The sequence below is a fragment of the Barbus barbus genome (assembly GCF_936440315.1).
Source record: "Barbus barbus genome assembly, chromosome: 26".
NCBI lineage: Eukaryota > Metazoa > Chordata > Actinopteri > Cypriniformes > Cyprinidae > Barbus > Barbus barbus.
In genome coordinates, this window is record NC_136754.1 from 20,309,984 (window position 1) to 20,323,680 (window position 13,697).

Sequence of the window (13,697 nt, forward strand, 5' to 3'; positions counted from 1 at the left end):
GGACTGACAGCTACAAGGTAGATCTATTCTGAATGAAAAAACCTAGCTTCATTCATAAAGCATATGGCTGCACACAATGACCTCAACCCATGTTATGCAATGTGTTTTTATTTTTATTATATCCTTTGTCCCCAGCGTTGACACTCTGACTCTTGCGTAGGCAGCACTTGAAAACATCCTCTGCGGGAGATTGGGAACATCAGGTAATTTAATCCTTTATGCAGATGAGTATTTTAAAATAAGCGCACAATGTTTGACACAGTGGATTCAAAAAAAGTGAGGAAAAACATGTATTTCAGATGAACTAAATGGATGAATAAAAAGTGTTTGCCTACAATTTGCTTTGTTCATGTTTATTAGGTTAGAATTAGCAGTGGAGATGAGATGTTCTGGGTCATGTTGTTACTAATACATCTCACGATTATGCATGGATGCAACAATGGATTTTTAGGGATCAAACACACACTTTTGTTCAACAGAGTTCATTTGCCTACAAATGCATGACCCTGTTGGCCATAAAAACTCATAAAAAAACAAAGCATAAAAACTCAAGTGCCATGTATCTGTTAGGCCTGGCCTGGTCTTCCTACTCAAATGATTAGTCGCCTTCAATCAGACCCAAATTAGTTCGAAGGGAACAAGCATGAATCCGACAAGGTAACCAGAGCCCACTGTTTAAAGATGTATGAAGAGCCTTGAGGAGAAAGTAGAGTCTCTGTTAACCCATCTCACTAACAGTGAAACTTTCATATAGCAATCTGCCTTCGTGAGTGCTTTGCGTTTATGCGGGTTTTGAACGGGCGCGTGTGGATCAGCCAGACGGGGCAGGTGGGGAGTTCCACCTGCTGAATGAACGCGGTCAGTATTGGGGAGTACCATGGGCTGCGGGTGGGCTCGGCCCTGCTCAGCATTGTAGCAGGGTGTATCATTATTGGTGTGTCAAAGGACTGTGATGCAGATGCTGTGGGGGGCATCTTCCTCGGGGCAGGGGGGCTTGGTAAGTACTAGCATTTCTCTCCGTCTGATAGGCCAAAACTACCATAGATATCTAAAGAGTAACATCTGCAGCAAAATTTAGAGTAGTGGTGGCCTGATACAGGTCTTACAATGGTTGATTCCAACATTGAATACTGTACATTCTTACCTTTTATGTAGTGCAATAGTCTTTAACACACAGTACATTCAATCAGTAAAATACAAACCATAAATCTGTTCATTAAAGGGATTTCTAAAAACATTTATTCACCCCGATGCCATTCCAAACCTGTACAACTTACCTTCTTCTGTGGAACATAAAAGAAAATGTTTACTATAATGTCCAAGCTGCTCTTTTTCATACAATGGGAGTGAATGGTGTAGATTTTTAGTGAATAATGGCTTCCATTTTAATAAAGCTACTGTAAGACTCAAAATATAACACTGGAGTTGTCTGGAGCTCCAAAAAGGACAAAAAGCACCTTAAAAGCACTTTTTAGAGCTTGACAACTCCTTGTCCCCATCCACTTGTATGGTATGGCAAGGAGCAGCTTAGATGCTTTGCTAAACTTCAAAGGTTTGGAATGACTTGAGGTAGTGTGAATAACAGAATTGTCATTTTAGGTAAACTATTCATTGACTTTACTGTATGAATCTGCAGGGCTTTCCAGGTTTTGCTCTGCTGCTTCACTGACTATTCCACAGTGCATGTCTCTTTTGCATATCATACATTTTTAACACTATATCTAATCTCTGCTCATATCAGCACACCTCCATTTCATACCATTATCCTTTGCCTTTTTCAACAATGAACCCATATAAAGAGGGATGTTGGAAATGCTTACATGCTTTCCATACGATATAGAGGTATACTGAAGTATCCCCCTGCAGGCATTCACTGTTGAGGTTCATCAAAAAAGGGCCATCCATCATTTGATCCAGGTCTGTAATCCAAGCCACCTGCTTACGATGGTGGGTATGTAATCTACACAGGACCCTGTCACAATAGAGCTGCACAAGACACAAGTAGCCTTTGATCTATTGTTTACTGTTGGAGAAATGTCAGCATTACCTGTATAGGCCCTTGCAGAAGATGCGTTATACATTATTTTGCATCCATATTTAGTGGGATGCAAATGAAACAGGCTTTGAGGCAGTGTTATTTTTTTTCAGTCACACCTTATTGTAAGGTCCAACTCTCGCTATTAACAACCATTAAGTATGACTTTTGCCTCAAACTTCTAATTTGCTGCTTATTGATATTTCGTAAAGTAGTTGTTTAAGTATTGGGTAGGATTATTAAGGATGTAGAATATGGTCATGCAGAATATGTTCTTTAAACATCCAATATGTTAATAATAGGCATGCTAATAAGAAACTTGTTAATAGTGAGAATTGGTCCCTATAATAAAGTGTTACCTTTTTTATATTAGTATTATTTATATATTTTTGCATCATTTATAGTTATAATTATTTATATACTATTGTAGTATTTATTAATATAAAATATTATTTAAAACATTTTATTTTCATTTTTTTTCACAAATGTTTGTAAATGCAGACTCCATGGCTAGGTGCTTGTTTTTAAACACCTGTGGCAATTAGTCTGACTGAATTCAGGTTTAATGATTAAGAGGTGTGTCCCAATAGTAGTGTATATTCAGTATTCACTTACTAACTATTAAATTCTTGTTTACTGAACTGATGTTAATATCACACTTGCAATCATACTGTCGGTTTGACTATTCAAACATGGCATAGCAACAGCCTTTATGCCAGTACAATCACAGCCTCACCTTAATTTGCGTCAAATTAAATACCCTCTCTACCCAGACTAAAGTCCACTTCTTGATATTGTCTCATCGAGATATCGCTGTCATGAATGCACACATGAGCTAGGAGGTCTTTACTTGTCCAAATAGGGCAGATCGACTGTAGTGCCACACTCTAAAGCATCAACCATGGATTTGTAAGTCAGAGGTGAGTTAGGAAAGAAAGAATGGAGGCGATTAGAGGACAAAAATGACAAAAAGGAGCTAGAAAGGGAAAATTATAGGAGGGAGGAAACACAAGCAAGACACGTGGAGAAGGAGCCCTCAGCATGCTGCAATCATGCCTTCCTGTGGCCTCTTATAACAGAAATTGGCCAAAACACAAAGCCAGCAGAGGTGCCTCGTCCTTTTCAAACAGGAATTGATTCACAGCTTGAATAGTAGGTGCATAATCAAAATCCAGCACAGCCCCTGCAGTATACGGCTGTCTCGTCAGCAGCCTCAGACCTCTGGAAACACAAGGAGACAAACAGGAGAGAATGAGCTCAGCTGCACACCTTCATTAGCCACGAGGATATAAAATATGTTTTTGGGAACTGAGTGATTTAATTTAAGTCTTATGTACACCGTATAAATACAAATTTTTTAAGATCGAATGGTTTGAAATTCGATTGGTTTCTCAAATGAAATAAGTTACATGGTATTATAATGGTTACATACTGTAATAAAAAGGACAGCTGTGAATTTACAGTAAAATGCTGGCAACCACAGCTGTCAGTATTTTACCGTTATTTTCAGGGGCGCCGTAAGGGTGGGAAGGTTAGGACAATTCTAAGGGCCTAGTGATGGAGGAGGGGCCCCCCGAGGAGGAAACCAAAGGGGATGCGATCTGTACGGAAGGGAACACCTTCTGAGCACCTTCCTTCTGAAAACCTTCCAAGGAGGACCCCCCAGAAAGTGAGGCCCAAGTGAATATGCTGTCCAGGGGGCCCAGAAACCATAGCGGCGCCCCTGATTATTTTACAGCACAATTTTTTACAGTGAGAGACTTTAATTATATGATTAACAGATTTAATTTAGGTTTTTATTCACATACAAACACATAGATAAAGTGCATTGTATTTGGTAAACATGGAAGCGTGTGTGTGTCACATTCTTGCGGCACATGCCAGAAAAAATTTGATTGGTTCTTGTGCATCACAAACAAACGTTTGAGCTTCCGTGTTTACCATATGTGATGTGCTCTATGTATGTGTGATGAACATATGTCTAAATTAAATCTGTTCATAATATAAAGCAATCGTTTCTCTTCAGAAAACTTTGAGGGCTCAATTCATATGGTTACCTGGACTTTCAGTTGAGAGACAAACACCTCTCAGGTTTCATAAAAATATCTTAAAGGCATAGTTCACACAAGAATGAAAATTCTGTCATTAATAATTCACCCTAATGTCGTTCTAAACTAATTAGACCTTCTTTCATTTTCAGTTGCGTTGCTGTCTATGCAGGGTCAGAAAGCTCTCAGATTTAATCCAAAATATCTAAATTTGTGTTCTGATCTGAAGATGTACGACGGTGGTTTGGAATGACATGAGGGTGAGAAATTGATGACAGAATTTTCATTTTGGGTGAACTATCCCTTTAACTAAAGTCTTAAGGGAATTATCTCTTTTAAACTTTGCATGAAACATTAGCAGAACCAAAAGCAAGCCTTTTGTGTCAATTCACCGCTCAGAATTGCTCTGTTTCTTTCTGCTTTCTTAATAATGCTTAAATTGCTGTTCATCAATTTGCTGTGTAATGCAATATGCATGGGGCCTGTCTTTAGTGTGCAGCTCTAGTTCAGGGAGCCATTTAGCAGAGAGAAATGCAATAATACTCGAGCTAAATATTTCTTTACTCTACAAAGACCAGTTTGAAGGTTTCATGCAGGTTAGTGCTGGTTTGCATGTCCACGCTGTCTGATCTGGTTAAGCCTGGTGGGAACATGGCGGCCTTGTCAGCATGAAGATGAAGGACGTTGACAATATGGAGTGAATGATTCAGTCCACATCTGTTGTGCTCTACAGGTCTCCTTATTTCAATCTACCCGTTCATAAGAGCATGGTTCAACTTCCATCACATACTGCCCAATATAGGTGAGACCACATATTATATTTTATAGCGTCCATAACATTTTGAAGTGCATGTCAAGGTTGTGAAAATTTCAGAATTTAGGAATTAAATTTAAAAAACCTAAATTATATATATACACTACTTTTCACAGGTTCAGGGTTGGTAAGGCTGTAATTATTTGATCAAAAATACAGTAAAACAGTAATATTGAGAAATATTATTACAATTTAAATGTACTGTTTTCTATTTTTATATATTTCTGCATCACATGGTCCTTCAGAAATCTTTCAAATGTTGAAAACAGTTGTGCTGCAATAATTTTGTTTAAACTATAATACTTTTCAAGATTCTTTTATGAAAAGAAACTTCAAAAGAACGTAATTGATTTGAAATAGAAATCTTTTGTAACAATGACATTTTATGTTACTTTTGATAAATTTAATGCATTCTTCCTGAATAAAAATAATAATTATAAGAATATTACTGACCCCAAGCTTTTGAACTATAATATAATGTAACATTAAAACGTAATTTAATTACGTTATATAATGTATATAACATAAAAATATATATAATGTAATGCATTATAATGTAATATAACGTAATGTAAATTGTAAAGATTTGTAAGATATTTAAACTAACATTTAGTTTTTTAGCTATTATTATTATTATTATTATTATTAAACTCATTGCAGTTACATGAACTTCCTTGAGTTTCAGTTAATTTTAATTGTACCTCCTTATTGTCACGAATCTGGGTTTCACTGCCGAGTATTGTTTAGCCCAGTTACGAAGCGATCCCAGTTTATCTTGTTTGATTCAGTTTATCTTGTTTGATTTCCTGTGTTTTGATTCCTGCCCGTGTTCCTGGATTATTCTCTCTGCCTTGCCCTGTTTGGATAGTTTGCCGATCGCCGACCACGCCTGTTAATTGACTACGCTTCTGTCTTGCCCTCTACATACCTGTTTGCTGGTTATTTGACCCTGCCTGTGTTGACCATGCCTAAGAATAAAAGCTTGCATATGGATCCGCACGTCTCCTGTCTCTTCAACCCCGTAACAGAATACTTGGCCTCAAAAGGATCCAGCAGCTTTTCCGGTAGATGTTGGCCCAGTATGGACCTGGCAGGTATGTTGCTAACCCTCAAGCAGGGAACGCGACCCCTTGAGGATTATATAAATGACTATATAATTTTGGCAAATGGCTCTGATTTGCCGGACTGTCTACTGATAGACTTTTTTTGTGAAGGCATTAACCAGCCGTTTAAGTCACACTTAATCCGTGAAGGTCCCCGATCGTCACTAGGCGATTTTATGGATTATGCCCTGCTGACTGTTGGTTCAGCGTTCACCGTGGGTGTTGCGGAGGAACGCGACACCGGCCCCAGTCGTGTCATCACAGTCTATCGCATCGTGTCATCGCCGTCTATGAATTCTCGTCCTGCCCTGTCACGGCTATGGAGGCCGCCTACGAATCCTCGTCATGCCCCGTCACGGCCATGGAGGCTGTCTGTGAACCCTTGTCCTGCCCTGTCACGGCTATGGAGGCCGTCTGTGAATCCTTGTCCTGCCCAGTCACGGCTATGGAGGCCATCTGTGAATCCACATCCTGCCCAATCACGGCTATGGAGACCGTCTGTGAATCCTTGTCCTGCCCAGTTATGGCTATGGAGGCCGTCTGTGAATCCACGTCTTGCCCAATCACGGCTATGGAGGCCGTCTGTGAATCCACGTCCTGCCCAATCACGGCTATGGAGGCCGTCTGTGAATCCACGTCCTGCCCAATCACGGCTATGGAGGCCGTCTGTGAATCCACGTCCTCCCAATCACGGCTATGGAGACCGTCTGTGAATCCTTGTCCTGCCCAGTCACGGCTATGGAGGCCGTCTGTGAATCCACGTCCTGCCCAATCACGGCTATGGAGGCCGTCTGTGAATCCACGTCCTGCCCAGTCATGGCTATGGAGGCCGTCTGTGAATCCTCGTCCTGCCCTGCCACAGCTACGGAGGCCGCCTATGAATCCCCGTCCTGCCCTGCCACGGCTTTGAGATCATGGATGCTCTCCCTGTGGTGCCTGTCTCTGTTCTCCCCAGATCTCTGATCCTGCCATGGTTTCCTGATCAGTCTGCTCTACTGTGGAGATCCTCCGCCCTGGGGGGCTCCGGTCTCGCCTGCTCCGCCCTGGGGAGCTCCGGTCTCGCCTGCTCCGCCCTGGTGGGCTCTGGTCCCGTCTGCTCCGCCCTGGTGGGCTCCAGTCCCACCGCCTCTGCCCTGGCTTCCCGCTCTGCCTCAGTTCCCAGTCCCTCCCTTTTCACATTAACCTGTCCCTCCGTCCCTCCCCCTGTTCCGCCTCCGCTCCACCGCCCTCCTGGATTGCATTGGAGTGTCTGGAAGCCACTCCTTAGGGGGGGGGGGGGCTATGTCACGAATCTGGGTCATGAATTTCCATTTGTTCACCACCAGAGGTCACCCGCTCATCACATGGACTTTCACACTACACAGCACATTGGACTCCATTTCCCACCATCCATTGCACTCACTAATCACTCACAGCTGTGAACTATCACCCAATCACACACACACTTTATAAGCCTTGGACTTTCTCTGTTTCACTGCTGAGTATTGTTTAGCCCAGCTACCTTACGAAGCGTTCCCAGTTTATCTTGTTTGATTTCCTGTGTTTTGATTCCTGCCTGTGTTCCTGGATTATTCTCTCTGCCTTGCCCTGTTTGGATACTGTTTGCCGATCGTCGACCACGCCTGTTAATTGACTACGCTTCTGTCTTGCCCTCTACATACCTGTTTGCTGGTTATTCGACCCTGCCTGTGTTGACCTAAGAATAAAAAATGCCTAAGAATAAAAGCTTGCATATGGATCCGCACGTCTCCTGTCTCTTCAACCCCATAACACTTATAAATTTAAATGGGTCATGTTTGATACCTTAATCCAATTCAAATTCAGGAATTGAATTCAATTCTAAATGGCACACATCCCTGGTTCCTATCAATTATATTTAAACGCTGTATAACATTTCACTAAAGAGGCAATCTCGATTATGTTGTGTAACATGAGATTTGTTTGCTTTTGTGATGAGAGACCATGTTGCACCACTCAGGCTAATATGACAACATCTAATTTTCTCAGGCAACTTCAGAGTGCACCCAATGGCTACAAATTCAAATCCAGCCCCTGAACAGCTTGCAGCTACACTCACACGAGAGGGTAAGTGGCTGTTTCACATGGATATGCACACACAAACACGTTCACACACATACACCCCCCAGCTTCCAGTCTGACAATTGAAGATTGCTTTCCTATGACACAATGTCCTATGTCAATGTAGAGTCATCCGCTGCTTCTCATTTACACTCTCTCTGCCTGCTAGATCTGAGGTCTGAAGTCCCAAGCTAAAATAGAGCCTTTCTATTAGCTAATTTCATGGGAAATGGCATTATGGATTTAATGGGTAATAATTAAAACTCTATTTCCAATAAAAACTAATTTTTACATACTAATTGTTTAAAACCTGAATTCTGGAAATGTTGGGACGTTTTTTAAATTTGAATAAAATGAAAACTAAAAGACTTTCAAATCACATGAGCCAATATTTTATTCACAATAGAATATAGAGCACATACAAATTTTTACAGTTTTATCCACTAAATTAGCTCATTTAAAATTTGATGCCTGCTACAGGTCTCAAAAAAGTTGGCACAGGGGCAACAAAGGGCTGAAAAAGCAAGACATTTTGAAAAGATTCAGCTGGGAGAACATCTAGCAACTAATACTAATACTCATCATCTACAGTGCATAACATCATCAAAAGATTCTGAGAAACTGGAGAAATCTCTGTGCGTAAGGGACAAGGCCGAAGAACTTTGTTGGATGCCTGTGGTCTTCAGGCCCTCAGATGACACTGCATCACTCATCGGCATGATTCTGTCATTGACATTACTAAATGGGCCCAGGAATACTTCCAGAAACCACTGTTGGTAAACAATCCACCGTTCCATTTGCAGATCCCAATTAAAGCTCTATCATGCAAAAAGGAAGCCAAATGTGAACATGGTCCAGAAGCGCAGTCGTGTCCTGTGTGCCAAGGCTCATTTAAAATGGACTATTTCAAAGTGGAAAAGTGTTCTATGGTCAGACGAGTCCAAATTTGACATTCTTGTTGGAAATCACGGACGCTGTGTCCTCCGGGATAAAGAGGAGAGAGACCTTCCAGCATAAAATTAGCGTTCAATTCAAAAGCCAGCATCTCTGATGGAAGGCCTTGTGTATTTCAGCAGGACAATGCAAAACCACATACTGCAGCTATTACAACAGCATGGCTTCGTAGTAGAAGAGTCCGGGTGCTGAACTGGTCTGCCTGCAGTCCAGACCTTTCACCTATAGAGAACATTTGGTGCATCATTAAACAAAAAATACGTCAAAGACGACCACAAACTCTTCAGCAGCTGGAAACCTGTATCAGGCAAGAATGGGACCAAATTCCAACACCAAAACTCCAGAAACTCATAAACTCGATGCCCAGACATCTTCAAACTGTTTTGAAAAGAAGAGGAGATGCTACACAATGGTCAACATGCCCCCGTCCCAACTATTTTGAGACCTGTAGCAGGCATCAAATTTGAAATGAGCTCATTTTGTGCATAAGATTGTAATATTTCTCGGTTTAAACATTTGTTATCTATGTTCTATTGTGAATAAAATATTGACTCATGCGATTTTTAAATTTTTTTTGTTTTCATTTTATTCAAATTTAAAAAAGGTCCCAACATTTCTGGAATTCGGGTTGTAGTTTGATAGTTGCTACAACTCTTGTTGAACTTAAAAACTGCAATTTTGATTTTCCCTAATGGAAACACATCCATAAAATATAATGCACTAAACACAGTGTTCCTGTAAATATACTGTTCCCCACTTCATCCATGGTAGCTTCAAAATATTGTGCCTGATCTTCCACTCATCCCTCTCAATGAACATTAATGATGTTCTAGCAAGTAACTACTTCAGAGCTTCCTGTACTATGCCAGTCCCACTTCTTGTTCTATCAGTCTGTACATGAGTCACCTGCATGAGGCCCACAACACAGGTCAGGTTATTAAAATCATAAAATAAACACAATGAAATTCGCCCTGCAACTTTACTGGAATTACTTGATTTATCTGCCTTTTTAAATATGATTAAATTGTCACTTTTATTTTAATTTTAGTCTTAGAATTATTCATAGTAGTAATAATAATAATAACACTAGTTGGCTAAAACTACAAAAAAAAAGATTTTTTAAGACTTCTTGACCCCTCTCAACATCTGTTTGTTTCGAGGGTTCCCACAGTCTTGTAAAACCTGTATATATGAGTTAGTATAATTTTAAAAGTGTGATTTCTTGACCTGGAAAAATCTTAAAATGCCTTAGTCATTTTCATAAATACATTATTAAATTTCATGACTATACGTTTTACTGGTAATGCAAAGCTCAAATAATTATATATATATATTTTTTTAGGCAGAGATTGTGAGTAAAAAAAAAAAAAAATCATTCTCATCCTAAATGACAAACGGCTGAAAGAGTCAGGGAAATCCATTGATTAAAAAGAATGGGAACCCTCAAGAACATTCAGCTCCTAAAAGTTTCAAAGGGATAGTTCACCCAAAGCATACTGTACATTATTGTTGCTCCTCTCTGCCCTGCCTTTTTGCAATGCTTCGATTTTTACAAATCTCATCGTTCTGAAAAGTGTGGTATGCTCTGATTGGCCAGCTATCCAGTGCATTGTGATTGGCCGAATACTTCAAGCATGTGACTGAAATGTTACGTCCCTTACCTTATTTGGAATATCATGGCGGCAACAATACTACAGCGAGAATAAAAGTTACCCCTTCTTTCTTTTAGTAAACATTTGGGCGGTGTTATTGTGGGGGTGTGTTTGAATGAGGCTTTTTAGGAAGGTGTGGATAAGTCTTAATTTTTATAAAGAATATCTCTTTGGGTTTGAGACTTTAATCTTTGCGATTTTACGGATCTTATATATGCATGGACAGCTTGTAACACACCAAAGACAAAGGAAGCCATGATGGTTTTAGTCCATCCCTGAGACTATACTAACTATTTTGCCTGTCACTTTAATAAACAAACTTATAATAAAATGAAATTTATAATAAATTCAAACAATTTATTAGTATTTAGTACCCCAACATTAATATTAGCTGTGAGCCATTACCAACAATCTGCAGACAGTGCTGGTGATTTCTAGGTAGAAGGAATTAGATAATGAGCAATATGATTTAACAGTCCTTTGCAACATGGTTTTAGGCTGATACCTGACATGGGCACTTTTAGTTATGAAATGACTGCAGTAATGAGATGGGCTACCAGGAAACCATATTTAGTTAATCAGAAAGCTCACTCTCTGCCCTGCTGTGGAAATGACATTGACACGTGTCAATCCCTGCTGATCTGGCATTGTCAGCCGAGCAGCCCAGTGTGCCTCACGCAGCTACTGTGTCCTTGCTGCCTCCTCCCTGGCCATTTCCTGCTTCAGTCCGCACATCTGTTTCTGCCCCATACATAATGCACAGTCGTTATGAGATCTGTGTTCAGATAAGTAGATTGATAATCTAAAGAAAAAAACTCTAATTTGATAGGATGGCTCATTTCCTGCAATAGATTTTCTTGTTTTTTTTCAGAGAAGATACATTTATGTTACCAGACTGTCAGGCTTTATATGAATCCAAGGTGTTCTTTGAAAAGGCACGCATGTGGCTTTGCAGTGAAAGGCTGTAAAAAGCATGATTATGCACTAAATTTTCACTGCCTGTATTATGTCCTAAGAGCACACAGTAGTCATGCACTGAATCATGTAAACAGACAACAGAGACGCACTGAGCGAATGAACAGCAGTCTCATAATTTGGTCTCTGTCTGTGTCTGTGGCCTTTTCTCAGGCATGTGATCAAAAGAAGGAAAACCGGTTTGTTCCCTCATTCAATATAACTATGCAATAATAATGATGATGCTAATAATAATAATAATAGTAATATTAATAATAATAATATATTAATATATTAAATTAATACAGTTAAGCAAATCAATAAGGAATGAATAAAAATAGTTTTTAATATTATTATAATTATTCTAAATTGTATTTAATTTATTTATTTATTTACTATTTAATAATAATTTATTTAATTTAATTTATTTTTTATTATTTACTATTTAATAATATTAATAATAATAACTTTTATTTTAAAGAATAACATACAATTACAATACTTATTAATACTAATAAATATTTAGTAAATTCGTAAAATTATACAATTCAGATATATTGCAATATTTTATTTTACTACTATACTGTAAAATTAAAAGATGAACGTTAGATTATACTTCAGATCGGAAAATACTGAAATTTGTATAAATACAGAAAAATTGCATTCCTGCTTTCATTGTCTCATTCTTAGGGACTCAAAGCCAGCTAAATGTAGAGCGTTCGAAAAGCCGAATGGGGACATTTGTGGAGACAGCAGCTCCTACAGCAGCCGAGGGCTCACAGGATGATGGGTGAGACATGCATTCACAGCCTAAATATATTACAAAAAAACACTGATGTTAAACAACAGCACAAGAGCTTGAAAAAGCAAAATGTTATGGAACAAATTCATCTCTACAGATTTTGACCTGCGCAAATCATTTTGTCATTTTCACATATTTATTACTTTATATTAACACTGAGGTATACCAGACACAAATTACATACTCCCCTCATTACATTTTCAACACAATGAATTCCCTTTCTCAATATGGCAGTCTCTCTCTCTAGGGCCCGAGAGTAATTTGATTCTTCTAGCAGGCAGCGGTGCCAAACAGCCCACGTCTTTGTGGCTCACTAGAGGACCGGAGTGATTGGGATTTCCACTTGCTTTTAGAGAGGCTTTTTGTTCCCCATTGGGCTCACATTATAGTCTATGCCAGGAGCCAATCACTTCCAGGACGTTATTTTGATTGACCCTCTCTGTGGCATTTTACACTCATATAAGAACCACTACAGAGTAGCGAGATTGTCCATTTTCTGCCATCTTTCACCTGCATGAGTTGGCGTCAGAGTTTAATGTGCATCTTACAATCTGGGTATAGATTTGAGAAGCCTTTTCTGATCGAATACGGCTCTTTTAAAAAATGGAAAAAGAAAGGTGTCGACCGTTCCCCATTATGAGCTTATTGGTCTCCAACCAACAAAGAAGTTGCTGTGGAAGTGGTTGTCATGGTGACTTACACCACTGTCTTCACTCATAATGTCATTTATGTTGCACGAGGACCTGACTTGGCGCTGCCTATTCAATTTAGAGAAATAAGCATACACACTTATGCGTGTATAGATGAGTGTATTTTTTCTTCTAGCCCTTCTGCAGATGTTCCAGATATCTTGGGCAGGCGGAAGTTTAAGTCACCATCTTCTGATCAAGACACTTCATAATGGCTGGATCCAACAGAGTCTCATTAAAGAACAAACCGTATTCATTTCACAATAAGCAAGGCTGATCTCTGCTTACAGCTCATTATGGTATCCTATCTGATTTCACGCGCTCAAACAAGGTGTCTGCTCTAATACTGAAATAATGTTTAATGAAAGCAATGAGCACGATGAAAACCATACTGAATAACAATGAAATCAGATGCAACCATGTGCTTAAAAGGAGTGTTCACCCAAGAAATGAAAACTGTGTTATCATGTACTCACTCTCATGCCATTCCAAAGCTGTATGACTTTCTGCCTTCTGTGGAAAATAAAAGAAGTTCTGTTGTGACAACTCTCGGAGGGTTTAGCATGG

General features: G+C 39.4%; 1 protein-coding gene across 1 annotated transcript; it reads left to right on the forward strand.

Moving 5' to 3' along the window:
• Positions 1-849: 849 nt before the first annotated feature.
• Positions 850-13,342, forward strand: LOC306846497 (kinocilin-like; the record flags this gene model as incomplete). Its single annotated transcript, XM_079379931.1, has 5 exons — positions 850-997; positions 4,817-4,885; positions 8,008-8,085; positions 12,330-12,429; positions 13,267-13,342. The coding sequence occupies 5 exons, from the start codon at positions 850-852 to the stop codon at positions 13,340-13,342; spliced, it is 471 nt and encodes a 156-aa protein (XP_079236057.1).
• Between the last annotated feature and the right edge of the window lie 355 nt (positions 13,343-13,697).